We start from the raw sequence: 26627 nt of genomic DNA, 5'->3' as shown, positions 1-26627 counted from the left end.
AATCTAATGAGCAAGGTCAAATTCTTTTTACTAAATTCTATAGTTGCTAAACTACATTCTACATTCTGAGTTAAGAATTACTAAACTTGCTCACACTCATGAAGAGCTGGTTCTTTGTACTTTTCTGTACTTAACCTGATTACTGCTCCGAGATTACTTGTGAGAAAGAGATTGCATTCATTTCAGTTTCTCTTTGATTTTGTCTTAAATTATGGTGTAAGGTGAAGACCTAGTCTTTAAGAACTAGAGTCTTCTATTGTTTCAAATAACAATTACTCTCTGCCTTGGTAGGAGTTTAGATTATAGATATATAGATTTGTATCTGTAAATATCAATATATAATCTATACAGAGATAAAAGAACAGAGATGTATATATATATGTACATATATATACACTCATGTATATGTCAATATAAAAAGTAATGGGCTGGAGTGACTGCACAGTGGAAGGGTGTCTGCCTTGTGCACGGCCAGCCCGGCTGAGCCGGGTTCGATTCCTCCGACCCTCTCGGAGAGCCTGGCAAGCTACCGAGAGTATCTCGCCCACACGGCAAAGCCTGACAAGCTCCCCGGGACATCTTCAATATGCCAAAAACAGTAACAACAAGTCTCACAATGGAGACGTTACTGGGCCCGCTCGAGCAAAATCAATGAACAATGGGAGGACAGTGTTTGTTGGACAGCATCAATATAGATTATGTATGTAAGATATGCATCTTCGTTTCAAAGTCTGTGTAAAATTGATTTGATTTCAAGGTTTATGAATAAACTTAAACATTTTTATGCTGCCCAACCATTCACTTAATCACTTAACTTCCTGTTAGTCGTCGATTTGCTCGAGCGGGCACCAGTAACGTCTCCATTTGTCCCTGTCGCGTGCTAGTGTAGCCCAATGGCATCTGTTCACTCCGGGAACATGAAGAGCCTCAAACCGATCGTTCATGATCTTGACGAAGAAGTCTAAGAAGCCCAACCATTAAAAATGAAATTCTACTTGTAATTTAGGGTTATTGGTGCTATAACTATTTCATTTTGGAATGTTAAATTAATTTCTCAATTTTATTGTGCTGACATATATGAAATTGGTTACAATCCCTATTAAAAATAACAGTAGCAAGGAAGGATGGTGGTTTAAAAACCATCAGCTATGAGTACAAACTCTGACTTGAGTGATAAATCATAATTTTTCCAAGTATCAGTTCCCTTATTTGTAAAACGTGGGTAATGATACTGTGTCATTAAAATGTACTTATAAATGATAAGTTTAATTTATAAGTGGAATCTACCAATTCATGCAGTTCCTTAACTAGTCTCTTATTTCAGCCCATCTGTATACAGCGTGGTTGTTGCTGGAACGCTGAAGGGGACATCAAAATTCCTTGGTGCTACTATTCTAAGAATCATGGCTATCAAATGGAGGGGCCTGTGAAAAACACAAATGCAGGTAGGCTGTATTGGCAGGAACGGGAGGTCAGATACTCAGAGGATGGCCCCTTGGGCTGCAGAGCGAAGGTTTGGCACAGGCAGGTGCCTGCCCATGATAATAAGAACTATAATCTATTTGACATCAAGATCACCTTCTCGGGAATTCAGAAATGTGATCTATTGCCCACTCTGGACTTACTTACCTTTGTAACCCTGGGCAAACTTCGTGGCCTTTATGTTCCCAAGTTTCTAACTTACAGAGAGAAGGAGTTGATTCTGAAATGACTTTACAACTCTGATAAAATGTGATTTTATCTATTTATTACTTTGTTTCTTTTTTACTACACACTACTAGTTTAGAGTCATTGGGACTTTACCACTTAAGAAGAATGGGTTCTTGTATGCCTGAAACCCAATAATGAATAACTTTGCAACTTGACTATGACTAAATAAATAAAAAAAGAGTATATATTCTTAATACATTTTTGTACTTAAACTGACCGCTACTCCCAAATTACTTGGGAGAAAGGAATTATATAAATTTCAGTCTCCTTTGGTTCTACTTTAAACTGTAGTGTAAAACAAGTACCTCTTTTAAATTAGCATTGAAAATAGATTTAGAATCTATTCCCAAATACTGTTCAGGGGGCTGATGATTTTGGCCCATTCAGGTCAATTATTCAATGTGAAGGTCTTAGGATATGGTGCTGCTTGGACCCTGCACTGCCAGGGACCACCAGGCCACACTCGTTGTGTGTGGAGATCCACCAGAGTTATAACTGACAGTGCTTGAGGTACCATGCAGTTTCAGGAATCGAACAGACTTGGGTATAAAAAAAGCATGCACCTTAACCTCCACCCTCTAAAGTGCAGTTTTAATGACATGAAAATTATTGTCAGTTTGGAAACAATTGATGAAAGTTAGCTAGTCTGTGTCAGTATCTGGGGACTGAACAGCTCATTCTGACCCCTACCTAACCCCCAAGCATAGAGCAGAATAATGATGAACTTTCTAGGGAACAGTGGAAGGCAACACCTCTTGGGAGGCCATTAACATCAAGGGAGAAGCTTCTTACCTTCCTGGGCTCTTGCCCTAATGGAGTTTTTTAGGACAATCTTGATGATGACCTGGTTTATCACTTAACAAGGGAAATGGAGAAGTTGTGAGGTAGCCTGAAGATAACTGGGCAGGGATAATAGCCAGAGACACACACATTAAGAATGCAAAGGCTCTTGCTGAAAGCCTTTGTTTCAGTGGGTACAATAGGTGTTAGGCATTTGGAGAAGTTTTCAATCATAATTTGCAGGAGAGTTGCCTGGAAGTTGATTCTGAACCTGAGTCAAGGTGTGAATAATGTCTCTATCTGCCTCTCTCTTTTTTTAGAGAATAAAGTCATTCTGCCAACCCCTTTAAGCAAAAGTCTGTGGCTGCTGTCTTAAAAGTGGGTACAGTCAGCACTGAAAACCTTCTCCCTCTCGCTTTAGGTTTCACTGCCCAGTTGCGAAGTTTACCAGCTCCATCCGCATATGGAAACAGCATCAGCAACATTCTCCTCACAGCAGAAAAACAAACCTCTCGCCGCTTCCACTTCAAGGTTCTAGCGGGCTTAATGTCTCAAATTTTAGAAGCTTTTGTTCTAAACCTTAATAGTGAAGTGACCACGAGAAAATGAAGTTTTGCTAATGCAGGGGTTTTCTTTGATGGCGATAATTCTTACATCTGGCTGATAAAGCTTTCTTTAGTGTGATAACTCCCTAGATACAGTATACAGGAAACTGGTGAGTTGGGAAATTCTAGAGGTCACGGATTTCAGCATAACTACCTCAAGACCAATTGAGGCCATAGAAGTAAGGGATAATAGATGATATAAAGTGCACATGTTGTATAGACATTGTGTTCACTGGGTTCTTGCCCATGTTCCAGTACCATTGGCAGAGAGATTCAGAAGCCCAGGAGATGTTTCCATTTTGAAGTCAGCGAGGTTTTCATTTTGGCTCTCTTTGCCTTCCTCTCGCTGTGCAGTTAACAGATGCAGACAAGAAAAGATTTGAAGTGCCTCATGAAAATGTGAAGCCCTTCCAAGGAAACGCCGCTTCTAACTTGCTCTATGACGTGAAGGTCTCCCAGGAACCTTTTGGCATCCAAGTGATCAGAAAGAGCAATGGGCGTGTTCTGTAAGTATTAAAAACCATTCCAAGGCTCAGCAAAGGGAAACTTCTGGGGAAGAGAGATCAGATTGAAGAGGGCTACATTTCTGCAATCTTTCTGAAGGTGACCTGCTGCGGTTGGTGGTCAGACTACACCTCTAAGTGTATACTATTTTATTTCTGCCCTTCTTCATCTTTACTCTATGTTTGTTTATTTTCTATTTTGTATTCTCCATTTTTATTATTTCATTATTTTTTATGTAGGAGTACTGCTATATATTCAGCCACTGATTAGCTGATTGAATTGGGCATGAACTCCACCATACTTTTTTTTCATAGTTTTATTTATTTATTTTTCATCTTATATTTATTTATTGAATCACTGTGGGAAAAGTTACTAAGCTTTCAGGTTTAAGTCTCGGTCATACAATGATCAAACACCTTTCACTTCACCAGTACTCACATTTCAACACCAAGAATCCCAATATATGATTTCTACTTAACTCTTCTCTACATTGATTTCATTCATCATTTTGACAAAAGATGCACCATTATTGTTTAGAATCCCCCCCCCCCCCCCCAATCAGAATTGCTGAAAAGGCATTGTGAAATACTTTGTTTTCTATAGCTGGTTATGAGAATCATATAATGTTGCGCAGCTGCTATTGTGGCCATGCAATTTTGGATTTCTGCAAAGAGCCAGATAATTTAGAGACTGGTTTCTGTGTGTCTGGTGTTATGGCTTCTCCCACCCCAACCTTGCTGCTGGGGGGGAGCGAGAAAAGGCGGAAGGGAGCAACACCCTTTCCCTCCTGGGGAGGCATAGTGCCATAGTTTAACGTATGGTCCATTCACTTTTCTGCCGCAAGCTGTCGGGCTCTGGATTAAGTCCTTTTGCCTCTGGAGCCATGGCTGTGACGGAGAGCCTCTTGTGGGGGGCAACTCGTGACCTCAGTAGGGTGTGAAGGACAAGCCAGTACCCGCCCCCCCTTCCCATGCGTATTCTCCATTTTTAAAAGTAAAATTGAATCATTGTGAAGTACAGTTACAAAGTTGTTCATGTTTGGGTTTCAGTCATATGATGTTCTGACAACTCTTCCTTCTCCAGTGTAAAATTCCTACAACCAGTGTCCCCAGTTTCCCTCTCACCATGCCCCCACAGGCTCTATCTCTCTCTCTCTCTGTCTCTCTCTCTTTCTTTTTCTCTTTCATTCTGGGCATGATACTGATAGGTTATCATGTACATCTCTTTACCTACCTTTAGCACTCAATTCTTGACCAGAGCGATCATTTCCATCTACCATTGTCATAGTGGTCCCTTCTCTATCCTAACTGCCTCCACCCTCACCCCCAACTTGTTGCCAGCTTCCAACTGTGAACCAGTCCTCCTAGTTCTTGTCAGTACTGTCCTTGGGTATTTTAGTCACTGTCACTGTCACTGTCCTCCCGTTGTTCATCGATTTGCACGAGCGGGCCCAGTAATATCTCCACTGGAGACTTTGTTGTTACTGTGTCTGGCATATCTAATATATCACGGGAAGCTTGCCAGGCTCTGCCGTGCGGGAGAGATACTCTCGGTAGCTTGCCGGGCTCTCCGAGAGGAGTGGAGGAATCGAACTCGAGTCGGCCATGTTGGCTGCTTGCAAGGCAAACACCCTACCGCTGTGCTATCGCTCCAGCCCCGGGTATTTTAGTACCATAAATATTTTTATATCCCACAAATGAGTGCAATCAGTCTATGTATCTCTCTCCTCCTGACTCATTTCACTCAGCATGTGTATCTTTCATTTTTCTAATCATTTGTGTAGCCATAGCTATCTGTGGAAAAACTTCTAGATCAGGAATAGTGATCTGTTCCTCTGGTAGGATGGGTAGGAATAAATCTAAGAAATTTGCAATAAAGTACTCACTCTTGAGAAATCCTGAGTTCTTGCATCCATGGAAAACTGTCATAGGAACCCAGTGAGGTGGTTACATGGAAGACACGGAATCACTGAAATGTAAGAGCCCTTCTCTGAGCAACTGCATTCTATCTATTCTACTTTCCTTCATGTTCCTGTGTTTTGCACATGTGTCTAGGTTGGACTCCAGCATCGGGCCACTCCTATTTGCTGACCAGTTCCTGCAGATCTCTATGAAACTGCCAAGTGCCAATGTGTATGGCCTGGGGGAACATGTGCACCAGCAGTACAGGCATGATATGAATTGGAAGACCTGGACTCTGTTTTCCAGAGACACAGTTCCCAATCGGGTAGGCTTTTAGGATGGATATTTCTCCACTGCCAAACTCAGTCTCATTTATAAGAGTCATTCCTAGCATAACAGTGCCACACTTAAGGTTGAGATTCTGTGTGGAGGTCACGTGGGTCTGGATTCTGGTATTTCTGTTTCTCTTTCTCCATTTATAAAATGGGTCAATATGCTAATCTTGTAGGGTTATGATATAAGTTAAATGAATTTATCTGTATAGAGCCCAAGAAGACCGTCTAGCACATAGTACATTTTTTATTTATTTTAATTTGGAGGCTACACCTAGCAGATCTCAGGAATTACTCTGCGGGGGGTGGGGGGGTGGGGGGGCATATCCAGTGCTGAAAGTCAGACCGTGGACAAGTACCATACCTGCTTACTCTCTGACCCAGTACCTGCTCCCTGCTCTTTAAATAGTAACTTACTTGTAACTTGTAACTTGCAACATACTTTCTCAAGTAATGAGTTTCAGAGTTACTATGCATTACTTAAAGTTACTAGAAGTACTAATAGTTTAACAACATAAGATATTAAATTATACTTAATTTAAATTGTGCTGTTTACAATATGTTATGATCTCCATTTTTGGCAGGGTGTTGACCCTCATAATTTACCAACTTAACAGGGCTGTCAGTAAAATAGGATAAACTATCCACAAAGGTTCATTTTTTTTTCTCTGTTTTTTTTTTTTTTTGGTTACATCTGACAATGCTCAGAAGTTACTCCTGGCTCTGTACTCAGGAACTACTCCTGTTGGTGTTCAGCGATCAAACCTGGGTCAGCCACATGCAAAGCAAATGAGCCACCCACTGTACTCTTGCTCTGGCCCCCACAAAGCTCTATTTTAATCATTCTTTGTGTGAAGAAAATTTAGAGCATTGCAAGAACAGAAGAAATAGAATTTTTGTGTTTTTTTTCTCTTCTCAGTTTTTCCTTTTCTTTTCTTTTTTTTTTTTTTTGCATGTCTGTTTGGTTTGACTGGTAAATCCAAAGTAGAGTTAATTTCTAGGGTCAGCAATACCACTTACAGGTCTGCCAGCAACTTATCTGATTACGCAGAACTAATGATGAATCAGGGCTGGAGCGATAGCACAGCGGGTAGGGCGTTCGCCTTACACGCGGCCAACATGGCCGACCCGAGTTCGATTCCTCTGCCCCTCTCGGAGAGCCCGGCAAGCTACCGAGAGTATTCGATATGCCAGACACAGTAACAACAAAGTCTCCAATGGAGACGTTACTGGGCCCGCTCGAGCAAATCGACGATCAACGGGAGGGCCTTTACCTTTAATGATGAATCAATGAAGAACACAGGAGCCTCGGATCTTTTGAAACATGTCATTTGAAACCAGTGATTCTCAAATGTGACTGCACATTGGAAAGATAGGGAGAAATAGAGAAAAGCCGCATGTCTTTCTCCATACCCAGGGATTCTATTTGGGTTGAGATGTATCACGTGTCAAAAATGGTTCTCCCAAAACTCTCCAGTCTTTCTTGAGTTTGAAAGACAACTGTTCGAAGGCCTGTTAGGCCTAACGGAAACCTATTAGAGCTCAGGTATCTGGTATCTAGCCACATGTTAGTAGTCTGGTAGATATTAAGACTCTATAAGATTTAGACTAGAATATTTCATACTTTTATTTTTACATTATCTTTCTGCAGGATAAAACTAACCTGTATGGTGTACAGACATTCTTCTTGTGCCTAGAAGATGCGAGTGGATCCTCCTTTGGAGTGTTTCTCATGAACAGCAATGCCATGGGTAAAGGACTGAAGGAATGTGTGTGAGAAAGCGCATGAGTGACATGTAGTCCCTTTCTTGCAGCATTGAGAAAAAAAGGAGCAGAGCCCTATAGTGATGGCTAAACCGAAGCTTGGGGCTTTATGTGTTCATTGACTTCCTGTTCTTTGTTCTTCATTAACATTTCCTGTAGTCTGGGGTTTCTTCCCGGGCTTATGATGCTGAGTCTAGTTGACTCTGTTGGCCTATTTCATAGATTAGAGGGAAGACAGAAAATGCTAAGAAAATTTTTACTAATGTGTGTTTATTCTTTTGACTTTGATCTTGTAGAGGGGTTGGCTGAGGTACTGGTAGGAAGCAAACAGTTCCTCTGAGTCAGGTGTTGATGCCAACATGTGTTGAGTCTAACTAGGGAGCTAGAATTGAACAATGAACATTGTTTTCCAGTCATCCAAGGTGAGAAAGGTCAAGTGAAGTTCCAGGATCATGTGGTATAAGATCAAATTGTTTAAGATCAAATGAGGTAACATCTTCGGAAGGTTTTTTTTTATCATTTTTTTTTATTAGTGAAACACAATGAAGTACACTTATAGACTTATACATTTTTGTGCTTGGATTTCAGTTATACAATGATCAAGTACCCATCCCTCCACCAGTGCCCATCCTCCCCCACCACGGGTCCTAGCATCCCTCCCACCTCCCATCCCCCCCCCGTCCCACCCTGCCGCTGTGGCAGGGCATTCCCCCCTGTTCTCTCTCTCTTCTTTTGGGTACTGTAGAGTCTCATGCTCTACCATCCGAGCTAGCTAGATATTATTGAAGATTTTAGACTAGATCAATGTTTCTCATCTTGTTTTCCTATTATATCAGTAGTATACCTAAGGTGGCAATGAATCAGTTACCAGTGAAATCATCCTAGGCAATCAACAATAGATTTTCTGGGTCGATGTTGGGCACAGAACACTGATCTTCTCACCTGAGAAGCAAAAGACTGGATCTGTGTTCCAAATATCCTGGATGGTTCAGAAACCATTTTGGACCTACAATAAGATGAGCATAGACATTGAGAGTAAACCCTGCTTTCAAAAATGTAGTCTCCAATTCATTCGTGAACCTCTGTCTTGTAAGCCACCTTCAAATCAGTTTACAAATGAATCTACTTTTCAGGGAATTTTAAAGAAAAGATAAAGATGTAAATTTTTTAGCAATTTGAGAATCTATATATGTGATCTAAGATGATTCTAAGACATTTAATAAAGTCTTGGATGATTCAAAGACCTCCAATTGTTTAAGAATAGATTGGGCTGAAAGGAACAGAAAGCAATTACTCCTTTCTCTCTCTCTCTTTCTCTCTCTCTCTCTCTCTCTCTTTCTATATCATCTATCTCTATATCTATCAATTATTGTGGTGAGACTTTTTGTGGGGAATTTGATTGGGGTGGGACAGCTTTCAAATTGTAGCACGGGTGTCCTAAGATGGGCTCAGGGTGGACAGAGACCTCCCGTGAAGTGGAGGGTCAAAAGCTTATCTGATCTTGATTTTCAGTATAAATACAGACTGTGAAAGTGGGGCTTCAAACTTGACTGCAATGTGCTGGGGGTAACTCTGGTTGTGGTAGTACGGATCACTTTTTGTGGTGTCAGACCATGCTATGGGTAGTACTCAGGCAGTACTCAGGCAGCATACTCGGGGATATAAGGCAGATTCTCTATCATTAAAACTTTCTACCATCTCTACCATGCTGTTGGTAGTACTCATGCAGTACTCAGGTGTGTAAGGGGTATGAAGCAGACTCTCTATCATTAAGACTATACCATCTCTACTATGTTATTGTTAGTACTCAGGCAGTACTCAGGTAATACTGAGGGGTTCAAGGAAGACTCTCTACCATCCCCCTTGCTGAGGTCAAGTCACGTTTCAATAGAAAAGACCCAGAATCCTGACACTCTTTGACACTTTGTTCTATGACTAAGAGTACCAGGAGTATCACTTCTGTGATTAGGGTTTAGAGTTTATGATACAATGTCTGACCTTTCTTGGTTTAAGTTTGACTCTTGCTTGCTCTGAGACTCACTGATCTAGCACCTGGCGGGGTTGCATTCTTATAACTGTGGAAGGTTATGGGGATAGAAACAGCATTTTCTGTGGCTATGAATATCAGCAAAAACTCTCTCCTCTTAGGTTCAATTAATGGGGACCTATAAAGCAAACTGATAAGACAGGTTAGCAAGAGAAAAAGACAGAATTCATTTTCAGAGCAACAGTTGTGCACACAGTGGCTTTGGAGAAGAGCAGTTAGAGTTGGGTGCTTTAGCCCAGAATTCCTGACACGTAAATAGGAGAGAGATATTGGTTCTTTTGGTAAAACATAGTTTCTAGGAAAAAATGGCATATAGAAAGGGCATCAGTGGGAAAACAAGTGACATGGAAGGTTAAATGAGACTGAGGTAGAAAAATTGGGTGAAACAGCCTGCTGTGTTGACAGCTATTTGATGGGGTATAAATTCGTTGTCTCAGAGATAATAGAGCTCTCGGGTCGGTGTGTGGTTATTAAATGACCAGGTTATTTAGTTAGAGAGATTCTGGTTTCAGGTTGATAGAGGAGTCCAGAAACTCAAGAACCTTTAACTTAAAATAGTTTTGGTGCCATAGTAGCTTACTCTGGACCACCCATGAAACTAGTTGCTTTTTGATGGGAGTCTATTTTGTGACATGGGAATATTATACTACAACTACCAATGTTGGGATTAAGTCTCTTCTCATGCCTTGGGATCTGGGGTGCTGTGAGACTGTAATCGTCAGTGTTTGGTCCCTCATTGCCAAATGTTGTGGCATTAGAGTCAACTTATTTAAGTTTACATGACTGTTGATACTCTATTCTAAATTTCATAATTATTACTCTAGGATAAGTTCTAACTTCTCTCTCCTTTTTATAAAATTTTTCCAGAGGTCACTCTCCAGCCTGCCCCAGCCATCACTTACCGCACCATTGGGGGCATTTTTGACTTCTATGTTTTCCTGGGTGACACTCCAGAGCAAGTTGTTCAAGAGTATCTAGAGGTAATCTCACGTTGCCATGGTGCTGACCAAGAAAATCCTAAATAGCACAAAGAAAAGTGAACCAAATAAGCAATGGGGCTCATAAAAATGCCTATTCTTATAAATCTACTAGTTTGAGTGGACTACCATAGGGATGGTTTATCAGTCACAGTCCTCCCGTTGTTCATCGATTTGCTCAGGCAGGCCCAGTAACGTCTCCTTCGTGAGACTTGTTACTGTGTTTGGCATATTGACTACGTCACGGGTAGCTTGCCAGGCTCTGCCATGCGGGCGAGATACTCTCGGTAGCTTTCTGGGCTCTCCAAGAGGGGCGGAGGAATCGAACTCGGGTCGGCCATGTTGGCTGCGTGCAAGGCAAACGCCCTACCCGCTGTGCTATTGCTCCAGCCCGGGATGGTTTATAAAGGGGTTAAAAAATAGAACAATGTTCTGACATTAGTGGCTAGTATGCAGAAAAAGGGAAGCATGTTCTGTACCCTCCAACCAAGGTCTAGAGAAAGTTTTATTAAAACAGAATATTCACTGGCTTTCTTTCAGCTCATTGGACGGCCAGTCCTTCCCACCTACTGGTCACTTGGATTTCATCTCAGCCGTTATGATTATGAATCCCTAGATAAGATGAAAAAAGTCGTGAAGAGAAACCGGGATGCCCAGATTCCTTATGTGAGTAAGGCTTTAGGAAGTCTCCCTAACCAGAATCTTCTTGTCTGTACTTTCTCCCCCTGAGTGATACACACAAGAGTTTTACATAGGCAAAAGGCCAGACAATTTTGCTGGACCAGCCGTTCTCCCATGAGCAGGTTCATTTTAGTAGGAAACAGTACTAAAATGCCATACTTATGTGGTTGGAGGCAATCTATTTGTTTGTCTTTTTTTCTTATGTCTTATTAGGAAAATTTTCCTTGACTTCCTTTCATGTAATGCATTTTTGAGTTCTTCAGCCATTTTTTCCTTGTTTAAGTGACAAAATGATACAGTCCATACATGTAATTATTTTTAATGTTTTGAATGGATGAATCTAATGTGTCAAAAAAGGGATGAGAGTTTATTAGTGAGATGAAGGGGAAAACCAAAAAGTTTCTGGATTAACTTTCTACTTTTCATTACCTCATTCCCTGAGAGGCAGACATTTAGTTCCTAGAACAAGAGGCAATTTTGTTTTGAAGGCCATGCTTTTATTTGCTCGAGCGGGCCCAGTAACGTCTCCATTGGAGACTTTGTTGTTACTGTGTCTGGCATATCGAATACTTTCGGTAGCTTGCAGGGCTCTCCGAGAGGGGCAGAGGAATCGAACTCGGGTCGGCCATGTTGGCTGCGTGTAAGGCAGACACCCTACCCGCTGTGCTATCGCTCCAGCTTTTATTTAGGCAAACTTCAGAAGGAATAATTGATAAAGACTTGATGTAGAAGAGAAAAATAAAATAATGCAGGGTTGCACTGTAGCACTGTCCTCCTGTTGTTCATCAATTTGTTTGAGTGGGCCCAGTAACATCTCCATTGTGAGACTTGTTGTTACTGTGTTTGGCTTATCGAATACATCATGGGTAACTTGCCAGGCTTTGCTGTGCAGGCGAGATACTCTCAGTAGCTTGCCGGGCTCTCTGAGAGGGGTGGAGGAATTGAACCCGGGTCAGCTGGGTGGGCCACGTGCAAGGCAAATGCCCTACCAGCTGTGCTATCATTCCAGCCGTAGTAAAGTGAAATAAACGAAATGGGAGAGACAGTCCCTTCTCCCTTTATCTTGAATTAATTAAGATTTATGTCATAGGTGCTGGAGCGATAGCACAGCTGGTAGGGAGTTTGCCTTGCATGCGGCCAATCCGGGTTCGATTCCCAGCATCCCATATGGTCCCCCGAGCACCACCAGGAGTAATTCCTGAGTGCATGAACCAGGAGTAACTCCTGTACATCGCCGGGTGTGACCCAAAAAGCAAAAAAAAAAAAAAGATTTATGTTATAGATATGTGTATATAAGTATATCACAGTATGTATATATATATATATAGAGAGAGAGAGGGGGGTATATAGATAGATAGACATCTCTGGCTCTGTATATAGTTTTGACAGTTTTAGTGATTTTTAAAAATAATTGTGAAGTATCAGTGAGTTGATTTTCGATGCCTGTGGGAAGGGTAAAATAGAATAATGTTAATCACATAATCCCTGGGTGAGATCAAGTCCTAGGTAAAAACTGACCACTTGCTTTGGAAATTACCACTGGAAAAGAAACACTTCAATGCCAGAGCTGGATTCAGATGATGGGAGGGGAGTGGACACTCTGGTGGAGGGTTGGTGTTGGAAGACTGTATGCTTGAAACCCTGTCATTAACCGTAATGCTTCTCATGACATCTCAAATAAAATTAGGAAAACTGAATAGGAGCTCTCTTGAGAGTCCCACACAGAATCAGTTGTTCTCAGGAATAATCATAACGTTAAGCTTTCCAACTCATTTTGACAACAAAACTCCTAGGTGTTGATTTGTGGGCATCTGTATATTTTTAGGACGTGCAACATGCTGATATCGACTATATGGATCAAAGAAGGGACTTCACTTACAATCCAGTACAATATAAGGACTTCCCTAATTTTGCTAAGGAGTTGCACAGTAATGGGCAGAAATTGGTCATCATTGTGGTATGTGTCACTTCAACCCCCTTCTTTGCCTATCAATTCCCAATATATTTTCTTTTCTTTTTATATATTTTAAAATTTAATTAAAGAATCATGACTCACAAAGTTACTGATCCAATATCTTTCCATTGCCTCTAACTTAAAGTAAAATTATTCATTGTCCCTCCTTCCCCCTTTTTAGGATCCAGCCATCTCTAATAACTCTTCTCAAACTAATCCCTATGGACCATATGACAGGGGCTCAAATATGAATGTGTGGGTGCAAACTTCTGATGGAACTCCAATCATTGGAGAGGCAAGTCAAAGGGGGAAGTTGTGAAATGGCAAAGAGGGCTTCTGTGTGTGTGTATCTGTATAAAATTGTTTTGTTTTATGTTTCCAGGTGCCTTACATGTCTGGGCTAACCTGTACCTTTCATATTTCTTCCCTGAATACCTACCCATTTTCCTCATTTTTACATTCCAAGAACTGGCAAATCCCTTGAAACAATAGCCTGTGCTCCTACTAGGATGTCAGTTTTACTGTCAAATTTAGAGGTGTCCAGGAGCTGTGGAACTGGGACAATTGGCATCTCTTTGAGATTAGCTTTAAAAACCACTCTCTAATTATATACTCAGTCAATTGATTAATGAATTAATTTGTTGATTGATTGTTCGGGGGTCACATACAGTGGTAGTTAGGGCTTATTCTCAGGGTTACACGCAAGGATCACTCCTGGCAGTGCTTGGGGGGGACCACATGAGATGTTGAGGATTAAACCAGGGTTGGTTGCTTATAAGACAAGTACCTAGCTCTCTGTTCAGTCAATCTAATCTGATCAGTATTTTTTTTTCTCTGCTACAGGTCTGGCCTGGAAAAACTGTGTTTCCTGATTATACCAACCCTCAGTGTACTGCTTGGTGGACAGATGAATTTGAGCGTTTCTTTAAAGAAGTGGAGTATGATGGAATCTGGATTGTGAGTCTTTAATATTTTGATTTTCTTTCCATTGACTGACATACAGACAGTGTACATCTTTACCAGAAAATCGTAGAGAATATAAGGAAGGGGAAAGGAAAGCAAGGGTAGCAATAATACCCCTATAAAATACTCTATCTTACAATTTTAACCATCTTACTGAAACTTTTAGCTTAGAGTCAAACTAAATTATTATAGTTGGAAGTAAACTCAGATCTTTTCATTTCCCCAAGTCTTGCTTTCTTTTATAAATGAATGAGATAAAGTAAAATAACATTGAGCTGTTGCAAAGTATAGAATCTATTCAATGACCAGTTTAGAGCTCTTTCATTTGCACATGTTGGACCAACTGTTCGGAACTAAAGTCACCAGGTGTCTGACAAAACCATGGCAGTGCTATGGTTTAGTGCCGCCTGTAGCACTGTAGCACTGTCCTCTCATTGTTCATTGATTTTCTTAAGCAGGCACCAGTAATGTCTCCATTGTGAGACTTGTTGTTACTGTTTTTGGCATATCAAATATGTCACCGGTAGCTTGCCAGCCTTTGCCGTGCAGGCAGAATACTCTTGGCAGCTTGCTGGGCTCTCTCAGAGGGGCAAGGAATCAAACCCAGGTGGTCGCATGCAAGGCAAATGCCCTACCTGCTGTGCTATTGTTCCAGCCCAGTACCTCCTGTAAGGTTAATTAAAAACAAATGTAAAGTATTAGCTGTTCAGCAATATTCAGGAAGCTCAAGAACTGGACCTTTTTTCCATTTATTAGAGAAATGTAGAATATTCAAATTATCCATAGATCTAAAATTCTGGAATGAAAAGCCTTCTAAAATGATATTTATTAACCAAAGATGTTTCCCAACAGGACTTCTGTTAGCATCTAAATTTCATAGCAGCTAGCACAAGCTTACCCTCTCATTCTTTTTATGTCTATAAACATGCATTTTTGCATCTTGGAAGCTTTATTTGTATATGAAGAGAATATGCAAATCATATATGCAGATAATAATAAAATATTCCCATTGTTCGGAGAGTTTCCAGTTCTAGTAACTATAATCATATCATCTCAAAGGGATTCTAAGAAACTTCAGCATGAAATCTTCAGTGGGTTTAGAAGACAGGAAGATTTATTTCTTCCCATGTACACAGAATTTCTTTTAAATAGAAATATCTATAATTATTTCTCTGATTCTTTACATAAAGAGAATACCATTAGTATAACACAATGCATTTCCTTGATACCTTTTTTCCTGTCTTGTAGGATATGAATGAAGTCGCCAACTTTGTGCATGGTTCAGTTACAGGATGTTCCGAAAGCAATCTAAATTATCCCCCATTCACTCCCAGTAAGTCTTACTGCCAATGCATATTTGGTGCTTCATATTAAGTAGAATAGAAATGAGCAAACTGGCAAGGACATTTGCATGTAACTGGACATAGAGGAAGAAAAATGTGGAAGTGTATGCATAAAAATAAGAAGAAAAATCAAAGTACTTTATGTATTCCTTTAGTGGCATAAATTCAGAATGGATAAGCTATAGTCTAAATTGTTTTGAGAAGACATGGTGCAAAAGACAGAGGATAGTGGCTAGTTTAAGTAGATCCCAAGTGTGTTAACCTATAGGTTAGACTTACCAAGGAGAGACCACATAATAAGGTTTGTTTTTTAGTTGATGATCAAATCTGATAATATTGAGAATGTAAGGAATAGACATGAACCATAAGATAAAGGGTCGTCAGAATCTATGACTTGTGAGGTCAAATCAGTGAATATGTTTGTGTGCTCTGATTGAATTTTGACAACAATCCTAGGGTTGTAGTTCTGCAATCACAGAACTTACTGTAGGTAGAAAACTTTGTAGCTAGAGCTCACTGATGAGTTGTCTTGTCTTTATTAAGAAATGAACATTGAGAACTGAAGATATAGTACAGCAAGCAAAAGGCACTACCTTACACATCTGGCCAATCTGGGCTTAATCCACAACACCCTATACTATTCCCTGGCAGGAGTGAGCCCTGAATGCAGAGCCAAGAATAAGTCCTGAGTACTAGTGGTTGTAGCCCCCAAATAACATAATACAAAAATTAATGGATCATGATGAAGAATGTAATAAGAAATGAGAATTATAACACCTTGTAAAGACTTCCTGTCTCCTGGTGGGAAAATACAAATTTGGAACAGAGAGTTTGGAATGACATGTAAAGGGATTCAAATCTATGGTTAAACAGTTTGTTCTTTATTCTATTGATTATAGAAACTATTCTTTGTTTAGTAAGAAAAAATAGAATAATAAAATGGTTTTTGAAGTATTGATCTGGCATTAATGTATGACATGAATTCAAAGACTAATAAGTTAGAAGCAAGCAAACTATTGAAAAATTACACAATAATTAATATATAAGTCAATTTGTATCTGAACCAGTGAGGTTCAATAGGCAGTTAAAGAGATGAATTAAAGAGAATGGAGCTTCATTCTTGACTACATCTTATCAGTAGAGTGAAATTTTAACTTACGCCTTCAATCAACATCACTATTATTTTAAAAAAATTAAAAATTGAATCACATTGAGGACACAGTTACAAAGTTCTTCTTGATTGAGTTTCAGTCATATAAGTCATATAATATTCCAACACCCATCTCTTTACCAGTGTACATTTCCTACTACCAACGTCCCTAGTTTCCCTCTGTCTGTTCACTTCCTGTCTCTATTGCAGGCAACCCTTCTCTTTTACTCTGTCTCTCTCTCTCTGTCTCTCTCTCTGTCTCTCTCCTTTTAGCCCTATGATTTGCAGTACAGATACTGAAAGGTTATCAGGTATATCCCTTCACCTACTTTCAACACTCGTTCCTGTCCAAAATGATTATTTCCAACATTATTTCTTACTTCTATCATTATCCTACTGGTCCCTTCTATATCCTTACTGACCTTCACTCCCCAAACACTAATGAGGGAAGCTTCCAACCATTGAGAAGTTCTCCTGGCCCCAGATTTCCCTGGCCTTGGATATTAGTCTCAAATGAATGCAGTCATTCTGTATCTGTCTCTTCTGACTCATTTTCATTCAGTATGATACTCTCTATGTCTGTCCATTTATATGCAAATTTCATGACTTTATTTTTCCTAATGGCAGTGTTGTATTCTATTGTGTAGATGTACAATAGTTCCTTTAGACAGTTATCTGTTCTTGGGCACTTGGGTCGATTCCAGATTCTGGCTATTGTGAATAGTGCTGCAGTGAATATAGAAGTACAGATGATGTTTCTTCTGTGTATCCCAGGGTATATTCCCAGAAGTGGAATTTTGGGTCAAATCTGAGCTCAATTTTTATATTTTTGAGAAATAGCCATATTTTTTTCCAAAAGGCTGGACCAATAGGCATTCCCACAAACAATGAAGGAGAGTCCCTTTCTCCCTTCATCTGCACCAGCACTTGTTGCTATAGTTCTTTTGGATATGTGCCAGTCTCTGTGGTATGAGATGATATCTCATTGTTGGTTTGATTAGCATAACCCTGATGATTAGTGATGTAGAGCAGTTCTTCATATGCCTTTTGTTTATCTGAATTTCTTCTTTGAGAAAGTTTCTGTTCATTTTCTCTCCCCATTTAAAAAATATTTATTTTTAGAAAATTGTTCACAGTTATTTATTACATTCAATATTCTAATACCAATCCCACCACCACTATTTCTTATTATACCAACCACCATCCAAACCTGGCCCAATAGCAGGCCCTAATGATTGATTTTGTATTGACAACTTGTTGCTAAAGGGTAAGCCTGTGTGTTAAATTTTTTTTTTAATATTGGTTGCCTTGTACTTTACATTTTGATATGCTACTCTTGGTAGGTCATGCAGAGTATGAAATGTCCTGTGGATATGACATATTGATTCCTCCCCCATTTTTTATGGTGTTGGATTTTTTTCTTGTAAAGTACTGCCAGCGTCTTATATGACCTTGATATTAACCCTTTGTCAGATGAGTATTGGGTAAATAATTTTCCCATTCTGTGGGCTATCTCTGTATATTAAACATTATTTTTTGAGGTGCATAAGTTTCTTTTTTAATTTTTATTAGTGAGACACCATGAGATACAGTTGTAGATTTACAATTTTTTTGTGTTTGGGTTTCGATTATACAATGATCAAATACCCATCCCTCCACCAGTGCCCATTTTCCACCACCAGTATCCCTCCCACACCCATCCCCCCCATCCCACCCTGCCTCTGTGGCAGGGTATTCCCTTTTGTTCTCTCTCTCCTTTTGGGTGTTGTGGTCTGCAAAAGAGGCATTGAGTAGCAATCATGTTCAGTCCATAGACTACTTTCAACATGAGATGCATACGTTTCTTATTTTATCTTTATCTTTGCTTCTGCTTGCTTGTTTAGTGAAGTTTTATCTTTGAAGATACATTTACTTTCAGTGTTATGGGGTTTTGCCTACGTTTTCTTCTATGTACCTTATGAATACAGGTCTGATGTTAAGATCTTTAATTCATTTTGATCTGACTTCTGTGCATGGCATAAGAAAGAATTCTAAATTCATCTTTTTCACATGTAGTTGCCCAGAACCACTTGTTAGAGAGGTTTTCCTTGCTCCACTTCATACTTGTTCCTTTATCAAAGATTAAATGATCATATATTTGAGGGTGTGTGTCAAGTTATTCAACTCTATTCCATTGGTCAGCAGGTATGTCTTTATCGCAATACCATGCTGTTTTAATTACTACCACTTTGTAGTACAGTTTGAAGTTAGGATAGGTAATGCCTCCCATCTTCTTTTTAATATCACTATTCTTGAACCACTTAACCTAGCTCCGTTTGAAGAACTGAGATTGTACACTGGTCTTGCTTGATCCTCTTACTTCTAAATGTCTGCGTGTGATCATCTGAGTTCCCTGAAAAGAGAATGTGTATAAACTATCAGAGAAACTACTGTGCATATGTAGCAAACTGATAATATGAAAACTGGGTGATCTTTGGAAGGACAGCCATGCTCAGTTGCCAGTACAGGAGGACACCTTTTAAAATTCTATGATTGTCTAGGAATAGAAAATTTCATTCTAAGACTTTGAATGACTGATTTATTTCTCTTTTTTATTCCAGGAGTCCTGGATGGCGTCTTGTTCAGCACTACTCTCTGCTTAGATGCGGTGCAGCACTGGGGCAAGCAGTATGATACCCACAACCTGTATGGCTACTCCATGGCAATTTCCACAGCAGAGTAAGGCCACTATTGTTATGCTTTCATGGTATCTTGTGGTTGATCTGAGTAGATCTGCACATCAGTTTGTCATTTTAGAGAACTCTGCAAGATAAGCAGAGCTAATGATATTGAATGAAAGAAGTGACTACCTGGCACATAGGGAAGAAGGAACCTATCATATATTTGTGGGAAGCATAAAATAAGAGAAAAAATAATGGCAAAAATGAATGAATGACATTGAAGAGTAGCTTGAATGAGGTCCAGGGATTAATCAGTAATTTGTAAAAGCAGAAATCAAGTCCATTTCTGTGTAAGTCTGGAAACCACACATGTTCCTTTGGGTCACATTGTGTAGAATAGAATATGAAGGACTGAGTAGCTTTCAGATCTCAAATGCTTTGGAATTTTAGATACTGACTCAGCATCTGTTCCCGTGTTTTATCTACATTTGTGTGTGAACCCATTCGATAGGGAGGAAAATGCACTGGTAATCACTCCTCAACACTGTAACAAAAAGAGAGTCGGACCCAAATCCCAAATAGTACCACAGTCATAGATACAATTTCATCCTTAATTGAAATTGATTGGAAAAAGTTATAGAGCAAAGCTTTCCAGGATGTACTGACTGATGTGATAGGACAGCTAGAAGGGTGCTTGCCTTGAGGGACTTAATCCACAGTACCACAAATGGTCTCCAAGTCCCACCAGGAGTTATCTCTGAATGCAGAACCAGTGTGAGCCCTAAGCACTGCTTAATGTAGCCCCCAAACAAAAATAATGTGAATCGGATTTCAAGTTAAAATTGCAGATTATTCATATTATGTTTACTTATATAAGTGCACTGGTACAAATAGAATTCTTTTGGTATTTTTTTTTATTTTCAAAGTGTTGTTCACAGTAATTTATTACATTCAAAATTTCAACACCAATCCCACCACCATTACGCCTTCCCCACCACTATTATTTAAAATTTCCCACCACCAACCAAGTCTGCCCCCAAATCAGATGCTAAATAATTTATTTTGTATTGCTTGTTATGAATATTTGACCAAAAATGTTCTAAAAAGTTTTCCTTAGAGAAAAGTGTGTAAAAATGGTTGTATCTCATCTTGGAGCCATTAAGCCTCTGAATTAGTGATCATTAATATGTTGTTAGAGTTTGAGCGATATATTTATATATGTACATATGTATATATACTTATAAAGTAAAGTAAAGTAAAGGCCCTCCCGTTGATCATCGATCTGCTCGAGCGGGCCCAGTAACGTCTCCATTGGAGACTTTGTTGTTACTGTGTCTGGCATATCGAATACTCTCAGTATTGGCTAGTCCGAAAGTAGTGAGTGGTCGCAAGGTCAACCTAAAGTCAACCTGCAGCAATATACTTATAAGTATTTTTTAATCAAGATTGGTTGTCTTTTACCTTATGCCCATCAAACATGGTATGTTACTCTTGCTATATCAGTGGCATAATTGTATGAAATTCCAGACTGCATGCTCTTAGAATTCTAAAATTTTTTCTTAGGGTGCTAGAGTAAGTCACAAATAGAATTCTTAAAGATATCTTCTTATTGCATCTGTATATTTAAAGTATTTCTAGGTAAAGATAATATTACTTTAAGAAATTTAAAAAGAGAATTTAAGAATATTAAAATGAAATTCCAAAAGGATATTAGTAAATTTATTTTTGTGTATGTTTAAAATGACCTCCTGTGACAGATCAATGCATATACATAAGTGTCAAGTTAAATTTTATCTTTCACAATCACGATCACGACCATCCTGTTGTTCGTGGATTGCCTCGAGCAGGCCCCAGTAATGTCTCCTTCATCCTAGCCCTGAGATTTTTTTTAAAAAGTGCCATATTCAAGGCTCTTCCAGGGTTAGGAGAATGAGCCCCATAATTGTTAAAGGTATTTGGCATATTGGGTACACCACGGGGAGTTTGCCAGACTCTGCCATGTGGGCAGGTTACATTTGGTAGCCTGCTATTCTGTCCAAAGTAAGAATGAGATAATAAGGTGTCGTGCAGCCGCCAATGCGGCCCCGTGCTTCTGGGAGCTGCGTTTTATAGTCTCTGGGTCTTGGCTGTTGATGGTATTACATGGCGCCAGGGGGCCAGTTGGTGGGTGTGACCCCTGCCTACTGGAATTTGGAGGATCTGGGTGGAGGATGCTCAGCGCTGATCTGAGCAGGCTTGGAGATCTCAGCCCCGGGACCTGCATGCCTTTGTTCCTCTGCCAGTACCCTCATGCATGTGGAGAGTGGTCTCAGCATGGTGGTGGTTGGTTCTGGAGGTCTTCGGCTGCCGGAGCCCTGGTCTGGCCGGGGAGGGAAACTCAACCCGCTCCCCTCCAAGGGGCCCCAGCGAGAACGGCCAGGGGTGAGGGCAGGAGACTCTGCGCTGTTCTCTTCCGGGAGCTGCGTTTTATAGTCTTTATTTTATAAAAATTGTATGCCTTTAATAACTAGTCTTTTAAAGACTGATTTTAAAATTATTTGAAATGATGACTTTAATGATGTCTGTAACACATCTTAAAACACAACAAAGCACAACATAAACATACTGATGTGATCTGGTCCCATGAACAAACTTTTTAAAAAAATTTATTTATTTATTTTATTGAATAATAAAAGGTGCTGGAGCAATAGCACAGCGGTAGGGCGTTTGCCTTGCACGCAGCCAACATGGCCAACCCGAGTTCGATTCCTCCGCCCCTCTCGGAGAGCCCGGCAAGCTACCGAGAGTATCTCGCCCGCACGGCAGAGCCTGGCAAGCCACCTGTGATGTATTCGATATGCCAAACACAGTAACAACAAAATCTCCAATGGAGACGTTACTGGGCCCGCTCGAGCAAATCGATGAACAACGAGAGGGCCTTTACTTTACTTACTTTACTTTATTGAATCACCATGAGATATAATTACAAGTTTTCATGTTTGAGTTACAATCACACAATGATCAAATTACCATCCCTCCACCAGTGCACATTTCCACCACCAATCTTCCCAGTATACCCCTCTTTCCCACACTCCCCTTGCCTCCATGGCAGACAATTTCTCACATACTCTCTCTCTACTTTTGGGAATTATGGTTTGCAATACAGAAAAGTTTTCATGTTTGGTTCTTTATCTACTTTCAGCACACATCTCCCGTCCCGACCAATCCCTTCAGCAATTATTTTCTTTGTGATCCCTTCTCTATCCCAGCTGCCAACTCCCCTCACCCTCCCCACCCCCCACCGCTCATGAGGCAGCAATCTTTCTGGTCCTTGTATCTATTGTCTTTGGGTATCAGTCTCATTTTATATTATTTTATACTCCACAAATGAGTGCCGTTGTTCTATATCTGTCCCTCTCTTTCTGACTCATTTCACTTAGCATGATACTCTCCATGTCTATTCACTTCATCTCTCCTAACAGCTGATAGTATTCCATTGTGTAGATGTACAAAGTTTCTTTAACCAGTTGTCTGTTCTCGAGCACTTGGGTTGTTTTCAGATTTTGGCTATTGTGAACAGTGCTGCAATGAACATATAGGTACAGATGTCATTTCTACTGTGCTTTTTGCGTCCTCAGGATATATTCCCAGAAGTGGTATTGAGGGGTCATATGGAAGCTCAATTTCTAGTTTTTGAAGGAATGTCCATATTGCCAAGAACAACCTTTGAGGAGAGTACTAGAAACAAAGGAGCCGGGGATTACTCACTGTGTAGATCCTCGTGTTGTGGCTTTCTCCCTTGAGCTGGAGCACACTAATACCTTCTAACTCCCCAAATCCCTCTCTTTCTCTCCTAGAGCTGCCAAGAAAGTATTCCCTGGAAAGAGGAGCTTTATACTCACCCGTTCCACCTTTGCAGGATCTGGCAAGTTTGCAGGCCATTGGCTAGGAGACAATGCAGCTACCTGGGATGACCTCCGCTGGTCCATTCCTGGCATGCTTGAGTTCAATCTTTTTGGTATTCCAATGGTCAGTCCATATTTTAAGCACTTTCACAAACCTCCATTCTTAGAAATTCCCATTCTAGAAACTTTCCAAATCATAAGGCTCTCCTTTATACCCTGCATGGCCAGATATTTGGTCTTTTGAGTGCACATGTTCTTTTGAAAGTGGAGCACACACACGAGGTGGAAGTGATAGTACAGTGGGTAGGGCATTTGCCTTGCACGCAGCAGACTCGGGTTCAATTACCGACATTCCATATGGTCCCCCAAGCACTGCCAGGTGTGATTCCTGAGTGCAGAGCCAGGAGTAACTTCTGTGCAATGCCAGGTGTGACCCAAAAAGAAAAAAAAAGGAAAGTGGAACACATAAGTCTGATCCCATGGTACTCTTTCTTCGGCTGCCTTATCAAGATAAAAGTACAACAGCACAACCTGGTACAATAATATACTCAAGTCCTTATACATACAAGTCCTTGGATCCTTTCAGAAACTGAGCAATTTTCTGAATACTGTACTCAGAGAGGCATATGATGCTGCCTGCATTCAAAACAGCTTTGGAACGTTTTAGTTAAATTCAACATATGTATCCACTGAGGTCATCTACATGCAAGTTGTTGACTAGGTATGCCTGGTGATGATGACAAATGAAAGAACTATACTGTTAGAAATAGCTTTTCTTTCAACAAAAACTTCACAATTTAGTAAGAGAAGATATAGATGCAAGAAAATAGTCATGACAAGTGGCAAGAGGGACGTATAAATCAAAGAAGATATAATAAAATGTTAGGATAGATGTTGAGACAGGGTTTACTAATTAACTACCTCTGACAACAATATCCCTTATATGAGGGAGTTGGAGGATAGAGTGGAGATAAATCCTTTGGAGAAGATCTCACTTAACTTTGAAAAAAAATACACATTATTAGGTTCACAAGGTCAGTTCAGAAGTTAACATAAGCAAAAGTAATGGGGGGGGCTCATTTGATGTGATTCTAAGGATTGATGTTTATAAGAGGAGGCAATGCTTTGCGGAAGATTGCTTGGAAGGAGGTATTGAGGACTAAAGGAGTAGGCCCCAACATTATAGAGTATATTTTAATAAAGGAGTGGCTGTGGAAGTGTGGCCTTTGGAAAGCTAATTCTGATAGTGTGTGGGCAAAGTAATAATAGCTTGGAAATGGAATGATAGTAGAGGGAGTAGAGTGCTTGCCTTGTGAGCAGCTGACCCGCGTTCAATCCTTGACACCCCATACGGTTCCCTGATATCTTCAGGAGTGATCCCTGAGCACTGAGCTAGAAGTAAGTCCTGAGCACCAGTGGTGGACCCAAAACAAAAAGATATATATCATCAGTATTTCTAATTACTAATGATCAAAAAAGAGATTTACTTATAATACCCCATTTGCTAAAACCATATGTACTCATTAATGGGTACTTTAATACAAGGAGGAAACTGAGGCACCGAAAAGGAAAGCAATCTACTCAAGCCAACTAAGGGAACAGAGTGGACACAGGGTATTACTCATTTCTGAGCACATTGTATTAGCCTCCTTGGGAAGAGGTCAACAAAGTTCATTTGGGATAGGAATCTCAGATGGGGTTGAGGAATTAAGCACACGTGATGCTTGGGTGTCCTTTCAGGTAGGGGCTGACATTTGTGGCTTCTTAATGGACACCACTGAGGAGCTCTGCAGGCGCTGGATGCAGCTGGGAGCCTTTTATCCATTCTCCAGAAATCACAACGGCCAAGGTTTCGTGGTAAGACTCCCAAGAGATCCCATCGGAATGAACATGGCACACAGTGGGACTGGATTCTGTCTGTGTCCTTGGCAAGATGTCTGTGGATACAGTTCCTGTAGGTGCTTCACTCTGGTTAATAAATGCTGCTGTTTGCAGTGGACCAGAGCTCGCACTGCTTCGTTTACACACATGCTGTCCCAGCCCCTGTGCCTGCTCATACTACCTCCTGGGAATGGTGGGTCTAAGGGGTACTCTCTGTGCACATGAACTCCATTGCTTATTTTTCAATAGGAATTTAATGAGGCAATACTTTAAAATGAGGCATGCAGCAGCCTGCAGGGAAAAGCACCCAAAGCTGTGAATGAGACGGTGAGATGCAAGGTGAAGAATGGCCACTTTCTTGGGGAAGTGATGACCCGTTGTTTAACTGGGATGCCAGGAGGCCACTAAGGTCTTTTTGCAAAGAAACTCCGGGTTTTTATTAATGGAGCCTGAAACCTTGCAGACGCTTCTGTTATCAATAACCGTATTGCATTTACAAACCCTTGTTTCCCTCATAGGATCAGGACCCTGCTGCCTTTGGAGCAAATTCTCCATTGGCGACTTCCTCCAAGAAATACCTGAACATTCGCTACACCTTACTGCCCTACCTCTACACCCTCTTCTATCGCGCCCACACCAGGGGAGACACTGTGGCGAGGCCTCTTATGCATGAGTAAGTTGACCAAACCTAAGGAATTTTTTCAATGCATGTGGATGTCATTGACTGTGTCATCAAACACCAGAGCAAAGGCTAAAGTAGTCTCTCATTAAACGTAGGGACATATGTAAAACTCTGGAATCCAGTTGGTATTTGCAAAGCTCTTACTGCCTACATACTAAATTAGGGATTCAGTGTTTGTCTTTGTAGACTGTTCTCTTTGTGGGAGAAAATTACCCTCCAATTTCTGAGACTTGGTGTCTGTTCTCTGTTCTGAAACCAACTAATTCTCTTAGAAAAATCATCCAAGTTCTTTCTTTTGAATCATTGAAAAGATTCAACATCCAGATGGTAACCAACTCTTCTGCATCACACTATATTCAGACTTTAGGCACAAGTCTTCCATTTAATAAAATCATGAATTCCAGATTGGTTATTTCCTACTAACAAATAAGGATAGCTAAGGACCTCTCTTTTTATAAAAAAATTATTTATTTATTTTATTGAATCACCATGAGATACGCAGTTACAAGACTATTCATGATCAGGTTTCAACCATACAATGTTCCGACACCCATCCACCAGTGTACATTTCTCTAACCAATGCCCAAAGTTTTACTCCTTCCACCTTAGCCCGTCTCTATCTCTATGGCAGGCACCTCTCTCTCTCTCTCTCTCTCTCTCTCTCTCTCTCTCTCCTCCATTTTGGGCACTATGGGTTTGCAATGCAGATACTGAGAGGTTATCATGTTTATTGCTTTACCTGTTTTCAGCATACAGTTCTTTTCCTAATAGTGATCATTTCCATCTATCATTGCCATAGTGGTTCCTTC

The 26627-nt window shown here is 40.3% G+C and overlaps 1 protein-coding gene across 1 annotated transcript in view; it reads left to right on the top strand.

Moving 5' to 3' along the window:
- The first annotated feature begins 658 nt into the window (after window positions 1-658).
- Window positions 659-26627, top strand: part of MGAM (maltase-glucoamylase) — a 271108-nt gene continuing 245139 nt past the window's right edge. Inside the window, 16 exon segments of the mRNA XM_056123959.1 lie at window positions 659-700; window positions 1340-1445; window positions 2912-3021; window positions 3450-3601; window positions 5654-5825; window positions 7484-7583; window positions 10511-10623; window positions 11161-11286; window positions 13127-13258; window positions 13437-13550; window positions 14099-14212; window positions 15467-15551; window positions 19312-19429; window positions 23208-23379; window positions 24996-25112; window positions 25655-25809. Coding sequence (XP_055979934.1) covers window positions 659-700; window positions 1340-1445; window positions 2912-3021; window positions 3450-3601; window positions 5654-5825; window positions 7484-7583; window positions 10511-10623; window positions 11161-11286; window positions 13127-13258; window positions 13437-13550; window positions 14099-14212; window positions 15467-15551; window positions 19312-19429; window positions 23208-23379; window positions 24996-25112; window positions 25655-25809 — 1928 coding nt within the window.

The sequence above is a fragment of the Sorex fumeus genome, unplaced genomic scaffold (assembly GCF_029834395.1).
Source record: "Sorex fumeus unplaced genomic scaffold, SorFum_2.1 ptg000048l, whole genome shotgun sequence".
Taxonomy (NCBI): domain Eukaryota; kingdom Metazoa; phylum Chordata; class Mammalia; order Eulipotyphla; family Soricidae; genus Sorex; species Sorex fumeus.
Note: the sequence above shows the minus strand (reverse complement) of the source record. Positions and strands in the feature narration are given on the sequence as shown.